Raw genomic sequence first — 16,431 nt, 5'->3', positions numbered from 1 at the left:
TATCACATCTACACACGCTTAAAAAAACACGTGTCTCATGTCTATCTCTAGATTCACCTTCCGTGACAAGGTAACACTACGACTATTGAAGTTATATTTTTATATAGCGGATGTGGTCGAGTGGTCTAGAGCGCTGGACATGAGGCTAAGCGATTGGTGCTGTAGTGTATCAAAGGTGTGAGTTCGAATCCCGCTGAGGGACGGACAAAAATTTGTCAGTATAAAATCTAACTCTAACACTGTTTGGTATAATTTTCAGACTTATATATATATATATATATATATATATATATATATATATATATATATATATATATATACAACTCGTCTAAACATCAACCCAACAATGTTAGATCTGTAAATTTGCTTTCGCAAATTTTTTGTTCTTCCCTCGCCGGGATTCGAACCCATGCTACTGTGATATCGTGACATATATATATATATATATATATATATATATATATAAGTACGTCCGAGTCAGTGACAACCCTACAACAGATGTATCCATCGGATCCCCATCAATGATGGTGATACATGGCTGTGTACATAATGTATATACAACTCGTCTAAACATCAACCCAACAGTGTTAGATGTGTAGACGAGTTGTATATATATATATATATATATATATATATAAGTGTGATCACCCAAGGTTTTTAGTTTAGTCAGTCTTAAGTTTCTATGTTGTGTTTTGTACACTCTTTGTTCGTTTGTTTGTATTTTGTTTTTGTCATAGTTTTGTCAGTAATTATTTGACTTCGGAGTTGGGCATCTTTTTCTCTTTGTCAAACTATCTTGTCAACACTCTGTCATTTATTTTAGAAAGAAAGAAACAAGCTATATAATCATTCTTTTATTCTATCAAAATAAACTATATTCATATGCTTAACTAATTATAACTATCTAACCTATTGATAATAGATTTCTATATAAATTATGCAGAAAATGAAAATGAATTAACTATAAATGATTCGATAGCATTATTTAGCATCAGTTTCAACCAATACAAGACAAAATTATAAAACTTTCATAATTCTATTATCAGATCAATTTTTGTTTTATGAAAGACTTCTTTTACTATTATTGCAATGATCACTCTATTGTGTTCAATATCATAACATGAATTAATTTCGATAAGAAATAATCGGCAACAGTCCTTTTGCGCCAATTACTGTTTTTCAGGGGTATCATTTGCGCCAAATTTTGTTTTCCAAATGTATCAATTGCGCCAATATTCGGAACTCATTTGCGCCAATTTACCTGTACACATATCTATCATAAGTATTAATGATTAGTATATATTTATTCTTATTTTTGGCTTTAAAAGTATCATATTTTCGGAGATATTTCACCATGAAGATGAGCATCTGGAGAGAAATGACTTAAAATGCATTGACAGTCCATGTATTGAGAGGGAAGAAAAAATGTTACCTTGCTGAATATTTAATAAAAACTATGCCAGAAGAGAAGCAAATAGAAGCATTTGCTGATTATGTTATAGGTTGATGACACAGTGCTTTGTTTCCACCATGCGTATGGGCTGAAACTATCTACAGCAAGACGTACCAGTAAAGGGGCAGATTTTGCATTCCACTGGTATCATAATGAACTGTTTTATGCATTTCATCCTTCAATGTTTGTGTTTTTGGACAATAAAGTGAAGTTACAAGCTACTATCTACATTAAAGTACCCATGCAGCAGCAGTAAGAAGAAGATATGTTTCAGAAAAGGAAACATTTGCCGTGTAAACTGCCTGTTCCAAGTCCGAAAAAAGGAGCAGGGAAGTAATTTTTCTTCTGATTGGCGCAATCGTATGTTTTATTTTTGGCGCAAATGATACCATGTAATTTTAAAACAGGTGGGGCAAATGTAGCATTGGAGAAAAAAGTTGTGGCCCAAAAGGACGCATTTTTGGAGCAAACGGATTTCTCCCAAATAATCTTGGGCTAAAACATATTTGTTTATTAGAAAAAAACAATGCCAATTTTATGTACTTTCTTAGATGATTAATATTCTTTATCGTGCTAGTATGTTTTTTTAATAAACTATAATATCAAATAAATTCAGTTCTTTTTCTTTCTTTTCATTGTCTATAGTTTCCAATTTAACATATATTAAAACCTTGTAAAGACATTACAAATTTTAGCAAAGACATGTTTGTGTTCCTTAAATAAAAATGAAAATGGAATGTTTAGTTTTGTATTGTACAATGCAATTATTTTCATGATTTGGTAATTGCAAATAAGTAATAAAACTAAGAACCTTACAAAAAGAATTCAGTCAATAACACAACAGCATTCCTAAAATCTTCTATCATATAAATTATTATACGTTATCACATCTAATAACAAAACTTAACAATTAAAACAAGGTTAACATTTTGAAAAGTAAAACAAGGTTAACATTATGAAAAGACTAAATTCGTATACAGCTGATCACACATATGCCTCTAAAGGTCTATGCCAAAGGCCTTTCCGTATAATTGTAAGGCAGTCATTTATTTCATTTAAAACATTTCAGTTTATATGATATGTTATTATGCTTAACTTTAGGTTGTAAATTTCAACTGCTAATTTGACAATTTGTTTTATCTGCATATGTACCTGATAAAGTTTACCAAGAACACAGGGCCACACTAAAATGGATATCATATATTTATGTACTGGGGCAATGCTACTGCTGCTGCTGGTTGACTCAGTTATAGAGTTTACCATCAATCCAGTTGCCATTGTTAATAAATGTTATTCTAGTAAAAATTTACTATCAGTAAACTAATTTTTAACTTAACATAAATTGTGACTATCTGTTTCTGTGAACAAATAAACTATTTGCAAGATCATAATAGTTATCATAAAAAACTTCATTTGAAGTGAAGAATTTCCCTTTGGCATTTTTCACCACTTTTTTTTTTATTGAAAGTAGCAATGGTATTAATAAATTACAGCTATGTCATGCCAATTTTAAGATTTCCTAGAACAAACTTAAAAGTCAAACATGGTTCAGGTTCCTATAAAAGGGGATTTTATGTTTATTTTTCATAAATCATAATTATGTTTATCAGATACTTTATTTGACATAAATAACAATAAATCTGAAATCAGTGTGTAAAAATGATAACAGGGAATGTGCACTGAAAAAATTCCTCCAATAACAACAATTAACCCTAACCAGCTGTCCTTGTCTGACCTAAGGATCTCCAGATAAGTTTTTTTCTGACATTGAAAAGAATAACATGTGTTTTAATTGAATTATTACATCCCTCTTTTTGTAAATTGTTTTTATTCTTTATATTCATCCAGCAAAGTAATATGACCATCAATGACTAAGCTTTAATTACATAGAAAATTAATACATCTTTTATTAACTATAATCATCCATTCAAAGCAAAGGGAAGTATATAGAAACATAGTGTGACAAAATTGATAAAAAGATTCAAAAAATTTCTGTCATCCAATAAAATGTTTGTTCTCAACAAATACGATCTGTATATATAATAAATGATACAAAAAATACGTGAAAAAAAAACAATGTGAAAAGCTTAAAAATGATCAGGTTTTTTTTAATTTGTAAGAACACAATTTCTTTCTGAGTATATCAGTTTTGTGTAACATCTTCCTCTGAATAGCATAGCTGGTAAAATACCTTACACTATTCTTTTCATCCTAATTATAGTTTGAGTGTGTATTATTGATATTTCCACTATATTTTTTGAGCAATTTGTTTCCATTATAAGGCTAGGCAGAACATTCTGTATTTTTAATACTAAGTCCACCCTCTTAAAGTTTTTCCTCAAATCAATAACCAGATTTTTTATGAAAAAATCCAGTTAGAAACATCATGATTTATAGATACTATACATAAATAAACAGACTTTTTTAGTCTATGCAAATTGGTACTAATTCTAAATTAACATATTCACTCAGATATACCCTGTTTCAAATATTGCTTAAAGGGGATACATTTGAACTATACTACTACCCGTATTATAGGAGAGGATTTCTATATTTTTGGTAAACTGCTTTAGCTACTGTGAATGTAATATTCAAACATAGAGATGCAGATTGCTTAAGGTTTGGTAATTTTCTCATCATAAAAACAATGTTGCAGTATTTTCTCACCGGACACAACAATGTCTGAAAAAATATATAATTTAACATCATTTATAACATTTTAACATACCAAATCAAAGAATAAAAACACCCTGTAATCAAATCAATATGAAAATATATTAAAATCATTTACACATTTTGACTGAAATAACATACAACTAAAATAAACTATTTACTTTCGCTAAAATGCTTACTAAAAGTCTAAGTAGTAATACCTAACAATGAATACTGAATAAAAACTATAAAAACTAACAAACTCATTCTTCTACTAAATCATAGAATATATGATTTTTAAAACAGAATGCAAAATTGCTATTTAGAAAACGATTTTTTTTTATGAAAACAATAAAACTTCTGGTATAAATAAAGGTTTTGATTTAATAAAAGAGAACTATTAATGCTGAAATGTATTGCAAATAACAAGCATACTTCCAAACTAAAATAAACATTAAAAATTATCAGTTCATCTGTAAACAAGAGGCTGTCAAGATAAAAACAAACCTTGATTCTATTAAATTTATTAGTCTCATTATTAAAGTAATGCAGGGTCATAACTAATAAACTGTAAAAGTGAAAATAAGCAATATCTTACTTGACTTCAATATTTGTAATCAGTAACAACATATTAAAATTTGATTACCATTGGTTGATTGGTTGATTGATTATTGCACAGAAATAACAAGAGTAGCCTATCTACCAGCTGTAGAATCTAAAATCAATAATCAATAATAAAAAAAAGGAATGCTTCATCAGAAGGTACAGAACTTGCTGGGTTTTTTTCTTGCAGTTTGAAAATTTGCATTACATAAACATGTATAAGTAACAAGTTTAAATACACCTTATCGCTTTTTGTTCGCCCTTACTGGATATGACACAGGTTCCCGTAAAATTTTGAAATCATGAAACACAATATCTGAATCCACAATGGAAAAGTGATTGTTGTATGCATCAAAAGTTCAAGCGGCCGGGTCAGCCGGGATTAGCGATAAGGTGTATTGTTAAGGTAAATTTATACAAAAGCATTGTTCTATGATGCAGCCATTATAATTTATTCATTTATTAAATTTTCAAACCATCTTAAGAGTTTAAAAAGTTGAACTTCAAGTTTATATATTTTTATGAGCGAAAATAAGTATAAAAACTAACAACTATGAAAGACATAACACATGTATGGCTTCAATCACTGTTACAATCATGAATATCATGATCAGTGGTCATCAGCCTATGGCAGTTATATAGAAAACAAAGGCAGCAATAAGTACATAAATAAATATTCCTCTATAAAAATAAGATTTTATCTCTTTCTATATTTCTTAATTTTCATTTATTAACAAAAGAAACATTACTGCGATGTTGATCTACTGATCTTTTTCATTGGAATATCATCCATAGCACCTTGTCTGATTAAAACATGGCTGCTGTTTTTTCTTCCAGATGGCATACCTGTACCTGGTTCATCTGAATCCTTAGTTACAGCAGGTACATTGTCTGGCTCATTACTCTTATTTGGTACACAAAGTGGGTCTCCGAATTCATCAGGTGATATGACAGTTATACCCTTTGTACTACTGGTTCCTTCAGCATATACTGGGAGACTGGATCCTTTCTGTAATAATGGTCTGTTTTCTATCTCATCCTCTTCAAACACTGTATCCATTACATTAGATATTTGGGAAGTAATGTTGTGTCTATCATCTGTGGGTGATATGTCTACAGTGGCTGACCTGGCCTTAGGCTTACCTAACCTGGTTTGATTTCCTCTCCTAAAACAAATGTCTGAGTCTTCCTCCGACCACGATAATGCCCTCTCTGGCATGGTTCTAATAGATTTCATTCTCTGTAGTCTCATATTACTACACCTTTTATTTTGTAAATGCTGCATCATTGAGAACTTGGTATGTTTAGCCATGTTTCTGTCAAACATGCCTTGGGGTATCTGAAAATATACCAGGACAAATCATTTAGACAGTAATAAAACAAAATTAAACATTGAGATTTCATATATTTATTGATGGGCATCATGGAATTATTGGACAAAAAACAATCATGTGAGATTTATGAAATTATTGATTATATATATTACTAGCACAAATTACACAAGTTTATCATTCCAAAGTACAACCGATCACATTTCTCATGAGGATAAATTAAAGAATACCACTAATTCCTCTATTGTATAGTAAATTGTTAGACGATGAAGCATGAAGAGCATTATTCATTGTTGAAAGTTGAAATATTATGTGTGAAGTAAAAAAATATGTTCTTTTATAACAACACAAAAAGCAAAATTAAAGTATATTTGAAATAGTCATCATTTCAAATGAATTAGCTCAATTACCATGATATTGCAATACGCTGATATTTAGTATCATCTCATTTGCAAATAGTTACATGATGTACAAGTTAAGGCAAACACAAGAGACCTGTTGTAAGTTGAGCATATTAACTTCAAAGAGAAGAGTACCTGTAGCTAGTCACATTTATGATATTTAAAATGGTATAAGCAAGAGTTTTTTTGTAAATGCAAGATAAAAATATTGATAAAATGTAAGCATTTTTTAATCAATTATTAATTTGGCTTATTTAGATTAAAAGCATCTTATCAAACCATTTAAGGCTAAATTGAGATATTCAATCATATTTACAAAATGTGGTTGAAAAAAAAGTTTTTCCTTTTTCTGAAATAAAAAAAAAATATAACTAAATGTGTATAATTTGAAATAACTGCTTTTTGTCGAGCCTTCGACTTTAGTCGAAAAAGCGAGACTAAGCAATCCTACATTCCGTCGTTGTCGGCGGCGTCCACAAATATTCACTCTGTGGTTAAAGTTTTTGAAATTTTAATAACTTTCTTAAACTACCCTGGATTTCTACCAGGACAGAAGCTTGTTTATGATCATAAGAAAGTATCACGAAGTAAATTTTGTAAAAATGAAATTCCATTTTTCCCGTATTTTACTTATAAATGGACTTAGTTTTTCTGTGAGGAAATATTACATTCACTCTGTGGTTAAAGTTTTTAAAATTTTAATAACTTTCATAAACTATCCATGATTTGTACCAAACTTGGAGACGCTTGTTTATGATCATAAGATAGTATCAATAAGAAAATTTTGTAAAAATAAATTTCCACTTTTCCGTATTTTACTTATAAATGGACTTAGTTTTTTTGCCAGAAACAAAACATTCACTCTGTGATTTAAGTTTTTAAATTTTTTATAATGTTCTTAAACTATCCTGGATTTCTACCAAACTTGGACAAAAGCTTGTTTCTGATCATAAGATATTATTCAGAAGAAATTTTGTAAAAAAAAATTCCACTTTTCCGTATTTTACTTATAAATGGTTTTTCTTCCAGTTAACATTACATACAGTCTGCAGTTAAAGTTTATAAAACATTTATTAGATTCATAAATTATCCTTGATTTTTACCAAACTTGGAAGCTTCTTTCAATCAAAAGACAGTATCGAGAGGGAAATTTTTATTGATGTTTTTCCTCATTTTTGTTGAGTCTGGGATTAACAGCAAAAGTAGGCGAGACACTGGGTTCCGCAGAACCCTTATGATTTTTTTAAAATTTTTTTATATAGGATTTTGACAGTTTTTAAATAACATAAAATACTTGTTTCTAAGATTGTAGCAAAGTTTAAGAAGAAAATGTAATATTTTGTTGAAAAAATAATTATGGAAGTATATTGTAGCACGATATAAAGAAATAGCCACTAGATTAACAATAAAGAGAGCTATATTCTTCATGAGATAGATATTAAAAATATTCATCATTCATCTGCAAAAAGTAAGATTTTAAATAGAATTAAACACATACAATCATGCAAATATAGCAATAAGGGGGAGAACGATCTTACCGCTGAACAAAATCTCTGGCCTACTTCAATTTTTGGCTTGAAATTAAGAAGTTCATAATCAGACAAATTATTATAGTTGTACTTTTCATTCAGTATATAAAATTATTTACTAAATGGAGTCCCATAAATTTTCATAATATAATTGTTTTTTTTTTTTTTACTTTCTCAGTGATCTTTCCTATATTGGTATACTGGTTTTTTAAATACACCTTTATAAATGTGAGATTTCAGAGGGATATTATATCATAAATTCACCTTTTCTACAAAGCTAATACTTCTAATAGTGCACTGAAATAGCATAATGCCTTTCCAAAGTTCGGAACCTGAAATTCAGCTTAGATTTTAAAGTTTAAAAAATACATTATATAAAATGCAACAGAAGTTTATTCAACTGTACAATGTAAAATCATGTTTGGCCTCAGTGGCATTGGTCTAAGTAACTACAGTATCATAAGCTAGTCAACACTGAGTTTAATGTTGTGAGTTCATATCCTGCACATGGTAGGTGAACTTGTCTCTAATCTTAATTGAATAGGACTGTCAGTTTTCCTATTAAAGGTTGATGACTCTCTCCTGACACTGGCTTTCTTCATCATTAAAACTGACCCCATGAAATAGCACAAAATTGCTGAAACTAGCATTAAACACTTATCAACGAATGAAAATTCTGTTTTTCAGTAATAAATGATTTTCTTTCTTCATGAAGTTATATTCATTAAAAATTATTCAATTATGATATATAATATTTACCATTCTACTATGAGTAGCATGTGATTCCAGTAGCTTTCTTAAATCTGATGGAGTTGGTGAATCATTGGATTTTATTCTAAGTATTACACCTAAAATTATATAGTGTTACCAATTAAAATAGGACACCTAAAAGTATAACAATGTTAGTACTATACACCTGAAAGAATATTGATAAATGTGGCATTTTTTAATATCAGGGCCTACTTATATAACTGTCAGTGAATTAGTGATAAATGTGGCCTGCTAAAATAACTGACATTAAGGTGGCTCGGGCCTATTCGAAGTTTCTATCAGAAGTGCCATATTTTTTGTTATTTTATTCTTTACTGAAAGTGAATCAAATTGTTCGAAAAAAATAGAGGGTCACGGACCATTTAGGCTCAAAATTTTACCTTTAAACAGGTATGAAAAAGGGACCATTTTTCAATGAAATGATAGGGAAAATAGAGGTGTTGACATATTTTTATCGGAATATCAAAAAACCGTTCTATGACACTTGATCCAAATCTGTAATATAAAAAGCTGAAATATAGCTTCAAAGAATGAGCAAATAAAAAACATAGGTCACTGATAAGGAAAAACTTTTATTTTGCCTTTAAACCCAAATTTTGGCGGGAAAATGGTGAAATTGGGTGAAATGTAATTTTGAGCCTTTCACAGATACACATAATACCGATAATATTTTTTTAGTGACATAACTACAATGATTTAACATTTCTAATCAATCAAAATATTAAAAAAAATAATATCGAATTTACGGCACATACTTTTCATGTGCATTGTAATTCATGCATGAAATTATGCGCAGTCCAATAGTCCTGATCCACCTTAAATTATTAATAAATGTGGCCTACAAAAATAATTGTCAGTAATTTATTCATAAATGTGGCCTACAAAAATAACTGCCAGTGAATTACTAAAATATGTGGCCAACACAAATAACCATAAGCGAATTATTGATTGGTGAGGCCTGCTAAAATAAATGTCAGTGAATTCAAAAATCGCGGTATGTCACAAATGTTTAAACACCTTGGATTTTTTTTAAATAACAATGACTTTGTGTCAGGAAATTTGGTCTGTGAATGATACACAAAGCTTAAGAATTGTGGAGCACATTGGTACAAAAATCATGACTGGAATAAAGAAATTCACACAACCATGAATTTGTTAGATTTATGACCGTAAATAGAGTTAAAAAAAATCATCAAACATACACATTTCATTAATTTATAGCAAGCCCTTAGATTTAGATTTACCCATGGCTGTCTTTTTTTGTTGACAAACAGCAAACAATCTCTGTCCCAATACCCTTAATAGAGTCATTAAACAACTTCCTTTGTTGTTAAGTTCATGTTTTTCATTGTAATTATATTTACATTTTGCATAAGTTAAAGCCCATAAGGACCAACCCTATTATTTAAATTCTGCTTGAGTTTTCATTTTATTCTGTACTGATAATACTTGTGTCTCAAACCAATGCATTTGCTTAATTTTATTGGGACTAAAAACCATTGCTTAGAAAGCAAAATAAATTTGGTGCAGGTAGTCCAACTGAAGAGAGCTTTTCTCTACGTTTTTGCTGTTTACTATTAAATAGGTTTCTAAAGCTGTAATTACATGTACAACAGTAGTTGCCTATCAGAGATATTTATTTAAGAATTCGAAAAAATTATATACGATATCTTATGCATGTATTTACATGATATAAGCTTATTATTACACTTGCATGCATATATGAAGAGGATTTCATATAAAATAAAATTTTAAAAATAAAATCCTCCAAGCTGCCCCATTTTTCAAAAATCTAAATGAAAATCTACTAATTAATTTTAGTTGGCCTTATATAGCTGTTAGTGAATTATTGATATTGTGGTCCACTTAAATAACAGTCAGTGAATCATAATTGATATCTTTGTCATTCTACAATAACTGTCAGTGAATTATTGATATGTTAGCTATAAGCTTTCTTCTATAACTGTCAGTGAATATTAAAATGCTATCGTTGGCTTTCTATAATAACTGTCACTGAATCATAATTGATATCTTTGTCATTCTACACTAACTGTCAGTGAATTATTGATATCCTAGTCATTGTACTGTCAGTGAATTATTGAGATCCTAGGCATTGTACTGTCAGTGAATTATTGATATCCTAGGCATTGTACTGTCAGTGAATTATTGATATCCTAGGCATTGTACTGTCAGTGAATTATTGATATCCTAGGCATTGTACTGTCAGTTATTATTTGATTGATATATTTACCTGTTTCCTCCTCTTCCTCCTGAGGCTCCTCAGCATCGGTTCCGCTGGCTAATTTCAGTAACATAGCAGAACTATCTATCTTACGCCTGATGGGGAAAATTATAAATCAGTAACATGGCAGAAATATCTATCTTACGCGTGATGGAAAAAGTTATAAATATATTAACATTTAACCTTAGGATTAACTAGTAAACTTTGAAATTTGAGACTTAACTTATTTTAACATAAAATAAAAGAACAGAGTTCCAATGTCCCTCGGTTTGCACTTATTCAATATTTCTAAGGGACATAGCTCTCTTAAAAGACTGTTGATTATCCATCATTCTAAAACCTGTCCGAGATATCGCTCATAAGAACCTATAGTATAAGTTTTACACACATCTGGAAAGAATTGTACCTATGAGAGCCCTAACGAGGCCATATACTATACATTCCGTATTTCTAAGGGGAATGACTCTTTTAAAACAAGAATGTGTCACAAGTACACAGTTGCCCTATCCTCACTATCATTATCTATAATCAATGGACCATGAAAATGGGGGAAAATCTCTTATTTGGCATTAAAAGAAAGATCATATCATAGGGAACAGGTTTACTAAGTTTCAAGTTGATTGGACTTCAACTTCATCAAAAATTACCTTGACCAAAATCTTTAACCTGAACTTCGCACAATCATTTTCTATGTTCAGTGGACCGTGAAAATGGGGAAAAATCTCTAACTTGGCATTAAAATAAGAAAGATCATATCATAGGGAACATGTTTACTAAGTTTCAAGTTGATTGGTCTTCAACTTCATCAAAAACTACCTCGACCAAAAACTTTAACCTGAAGCAGGATGAGCGGACAGACAGTCGCACAGACCAGAAAACATAATGCCCATAAAAGGGGCATAATAATAAAAGTAGATCGTCTATCATTTAAGAACTTGTCCGAAATATTGCTGATATTAATCTATAGTTAAGCAAAATAAAAATCTCTCAAGAATTGTACTGGTGAGAGACATAACAAGACTGGACGAACAGACACCAGGTATTTCCATTTCCACCGAGGGGGACAACAATGCATTACTGGGGGACAACAAAAATAAATATCATATATGTATCATGATGTATTATTTGATGGCAATGGTTCTTTGTATGTTTTTTCAAAATTGTTTAAAGGAAATGTTTTCTTTTAAATAACATCTTTTTTTCTATTTTTAAAACAATACCATGTTGGTTTAAAATCAGGATAAAAATTATAAGTATATACCATAAAGAGGAGGGGACATGTTAAAGTTAAACTTCGAAATTGATGGAAAGATTTTTCAGTTGTTTTCTAAAAATACAACTTACATATCCTCTGATTTATCTGGCATATTTGTGGCACCACATAAATGAAGATTTCTGTAATGCTCTCTGAAATAATAAATAAACATGTCAGTTTAAACCCTTTAAATTATTAAAAATATAACAATGTGAATTCTTTTTTGGTGTCCAACATGTTTTGCTGAAATCAACAAAATTTCATTTCATATTTAAAGACATAATTTATTTTTAGCATTTAAGATCAAGGTAAGATGAAACCTCTCAAATGTCCAAGTACACCTTAAAATCAGCGTATACCCAATATGTACCTTAAAATTACAGGCCTAGGTAGAAACAAGAATGTGTCCATAGAACATGGAAATCCTACTCGTACTTTCATTTTCTATGTCCTGTGGACCATGAAATTGGGGTAAAAACTCTAGTTAGGCATTAAAATAAGAAAGATCATATCATACAGAACATGTGTTTTAAGTTTCAAGTTGATTGGAATTCAACTTCATCAAAAACTATCTTGAACAAAAACTTTAACCTGAAGCGGGACAGACGGATTGATGAACCAACGGACGCACAGACAGAAAAACATAATGCCCCTCAGTGGACTGTGGGGCATAAAAAATCAAGAAAAACAGATGCTTGGGAATATATTCAATCTGCATGATATCTGAACGTACGGTTTTGACATGTATCACTTGTATAGATTTTTATCATAAAGTAGTTTTATTCCTTCTTTTTCAATTAAGTATTCTTTTTTTGGTCTGAATTTAAATGTGCAGGACTCTTCTCTTGATTGACACAATAGGGAAAGGTAAGCGTAATCACCAGCTTATGGTGACTTGAGTAACACCGGTATCACTCAGATTACAATTCTACCTTGACAGGTAAGTTTGTATTTAGCCTATAAAACACTTATTTAGCCTTGAGAATTGAAAGGTCAGTTTATCCCATTCATACAATAGAAGTTTACCTATGAGGGTCTGAATGGGATTTACAGAATAGAATATACATGTAATAGCAACAAAAAATAGATAATAGAGAAAATGAAAAACAAAATAAAGAATAGAGAATAATGCGGTGCAAAAGTATAAAGAATAACTGTGCAAAATAACTGAAAAGGTAACTGTAATGCAATACTGATAATATAACGGTCAATGTACAGAATTGATAAATAATCTTGTAACAGAAAGACTAAAAATAGTAAAATCTTTTTCATGAGAATTTTACAGAATGAGAGTTATTTTTAAGGCTATTAAAAGAAAAATGCCCTAAAAATTTAAAGAATACAGATATTAAAAAAAAAAACCATCCAGGTCCTCGTGTCATTTACATTGTCAAAATATAGGACACACTAGTCTATTGTTATTCCAAGACTATACTAGACATCTAGTCAAACTGGTTTTAAACTAGACATCTAGTCAAACTGGTTTGGTATAACTGACAGTTTCTTGCCCTAGATGTCTATTTCACAGTGACCTTATGTGTTTGTGCTAAGAGTACATTGTACTGTCATATTTATTGATTTTCTGTTGGGACATCACCTACATTGTAAACATGCAAAACAGTGGCTTGAGATTTCAAGTTTATAGGAATCAATATAATCTTTAAAAGTTTATTCTATATGAACTGATATTAGTATAATAAATTAATATTTTGAATTATATATCCTGGTTGATGATGTTTTTTTTGGGACCAAGATGTTTTCTTCATTCTTATTCACATTATGATTATTTTAACCTACAATGCACATTAAAAATAGAAAAAAAATCAGCTCTCATTTAAAATATTTTGCAACTAAATAATAATCTGTCAAATTTGGTACAAACAAAAAACAAGACAGTGTAATAGATAACCTGCAAGCATAGTCTATTTCTATAAAGTCAAGCAGATATTTATTTTTTTAAATCTGAAAAAAAAAAACTACCATGTAAAGAAATATGCAATTAAAGGCCGAAAATACCCCCAAAAATTCAACATTAACAGATTTTGAACAATCGAATGTTTAAGTATTGGTCAGAATATAGGGTTCTGATGTACCACAATAACAATAAAGTGACCTTAATTTTGGACAAGGTAAATGGCATGAAGCCAAATGTATCAACTTCTATTGTATGAATAGGATAAACTGACCTTTCAATTCTCAAGGCTAAATAAGTATTTTATAGGCTAAATACAAACTTACCTGGCAAGGTAGAATTGTAATCTAAGTGATACCGGTGTTACTCAAGTCACCATAACATTAAGATTACATTGGCAGAGGAGACCTTATCCCATGTTGGTATATTTTTAAATGATTTTTATCACAATTAATGTCATACTGTTAGAAATTGTTGAAAATATTGTAATGGCTTCTCTCCTTACTTACTTCATTACCAATTTCTCATAATACTGTAATAACTCGGATTGATCAAAACCCTCAGGATCGTTCAGTAAAAACTTCCGTAGGTATAAATCTTGAAATCTTTTCATTTTTTCCTGAAAAATTAAATATAAATTTGTACTCAATGCTTTCAAATGTCCACTCTGCTTTTCCTTAGTTCAATTGTTTATTTCTCCAAACCCTAACATCCCTTCAGATTAATCATCTAATATTCACCAATCATCCATTTATATTTTTCTGATTTCAGCCATATATATATATATATATTTATCTTACCGCCTATAGATTAATGGGGATATGATTGGTTAAAGGACTACACATGGTGACTATATATATTTGGTATCAGGTGCCCTAACTAAGCATTTGATAGGCCGATAGTCTAAATACCACATGTTAACATTCTGTAAGAATGACTGAAGACCTATTATCTCCCCTTAATTACTTTTATTTGCAAGACATTTGACATTTATGAACAAGGAATGCAGTAAATTGTGTTTACCATTAAATAAAAGTTGCCTTCATGTCCCACTACCTCTTCCATTCCTGCCATCATATGATCTGTTACCTAAAATAGATTATATATCATATTACAATGAGGAAAAATATATTTAGCACAAATTATATAATCATGGCCATTTCTATATAGATTAATCCAGAAACTGGTTCTTTTCAGATTGTTTTAGAAACTATTTTAAATAAATATTAGATAACTTACTGGTCTTGTCATTCTTGTAATGTGCACAAGCAGTTTATTTTTGTCTGCAAATTAATAGTGACAATCTGAACATAACTCTTTGTTATTGTCAGGATATTTGCATTTGTAAAGTGGCTGTCCTTGTGAAAACAAAATTTTAAATATTCATACACAAATCAAGTTAAGGTGAAAGCGACATGAATTTTCCACAAAACTTTATTACTGTCCAAGAATTTGTCCTATGATAAAATGTCAATACAATTTGCCATTAATAGCATTGAAATGATCCTTGCATCTCAAGGCCACTTTAAAAAACCTAATTGCTTATATCCACATTATTTGAACTCTGGTGGAAAGTTGTCTTATCACACCATATCTCTAAATTTCATAGAATAAGGGCATAATGTTCAAATTGGTGAATTTCATACCTAATCTATTTTTTTTTCATATTTAACAATACAGGCGCGGATCCAGAGGGGGGGTTCCGGGGGTTGGAACCCCCCCTTTTTTTGGGACGATCAATGCATTTGAATGGGGACATGTAATTGGAACCCCCCCTTTGTCCTGGGTTAGGAACCCCCTCTTTTTAAAATGGCTGGATCCGCCCTTGCAATATACTCCTATATCATGTATATGACCAGTCCTAACACATATATATATAGAATAATAGGTAGTTTCGTTTTTTATACTGACTATATCATGTGGAATATCTAGATGAGCCCGTTAGGGCGAGTTTAGATATTCCACATGATATAGTCAGTATCAAAAACGAAACTACCTATAATTCTGTTTATCGGTAATTATGACGTCACACAATGTATTGCCTAATGTTTTCAGTGATACAGCCAGTACGTTGATACTCGAAAATATTAGGCAGTAAGATCAAAGGGAAAATATACAAATTACCGATAAACAGTAATATTCAGATAATATATTTACAGCATACATACCTTACAGTTTAACTCATCATACATTTTAGGCTCAACATAGGTAGCAAGTTTAACTCTTAATTTGTTCACCAATGGTTTGATTGTGGCACCCTGAAGTACATAAAGATAGAAATT

General features: G+C 30.3%; 1 protein-coding gene across 3 annotated transcripts in view; it reads right to left on the bottom strand.

Moving 5' to 3' along the window:
* Positions 1–839: 839 nt before the first annotated feature.
* LOC139514538 (probable Na(+)/H(+) antiporter nhx-9) overlaps positions 840–16,431 on the bottom strand; it is a 65,525-nt gene continuing 49,933 nt past the window's right edge. The window contains exons 18-25 of one of the 3 annotated variants that reach the window (XM_071303902.1): positions 16,318–16,407; positions 15,173–15,238; positions 14,659–14,768; positions 12,327–12,389; positions 10,992–11,077; positions 8,729–8,817; positions 7,979–8,014; positions 840–6,047 (exon numbers count right to left, since the gene is read on the bottom strand). In XM_071303902.1, coding sequence (XP_071160003.1) covers positions 5,454–6,047; positions 7,979–8,014; positions 8,729–8,817; positions 10,992–11,077; positions 12,327–12,389; positions 14,659–14,768; positions 15,173–15,238; positions 16,318–16,407 — 1,134 coding nt within the window. In that variant the 3' untranslated portion in view covers positions 840–5,453. Of the gene's footprint in view, positions 6,048–6,756; positions 6,790–7,978; positions 8,015–8,728; positions 8,818–10,991; positions 11,078–12,326; positions 12,390–14,658; positions 14,769–15,172; positions 15,239–16,317; positions 16,408–16,431 lie in introns of all 3 variants that reach the window. The other 2 variants (XM_071303903.1, XM_071303904.1) reach the window with 2 other exon arrangements.

This window comes from Mytilus edulis, chromosome 3, assembly GCF_963676685.1.
Source record: "Mytilus edulis chromosome 3, xbMytEdul2.2, whole genome shotgun sequence".
NCBI classification, from domain to species: domain Eukaryota; kingdom Metazoa; phylum Mollusca; class Bivalvia; order Mytilida; family Mytilidae; genus Mytilus; species Mytilus edulis.
The sequence above is the reverse complement of the archived record's forward strand: the minus strand, read 5'-3'. Positions and strand labels throughout refer to the sequence as shown.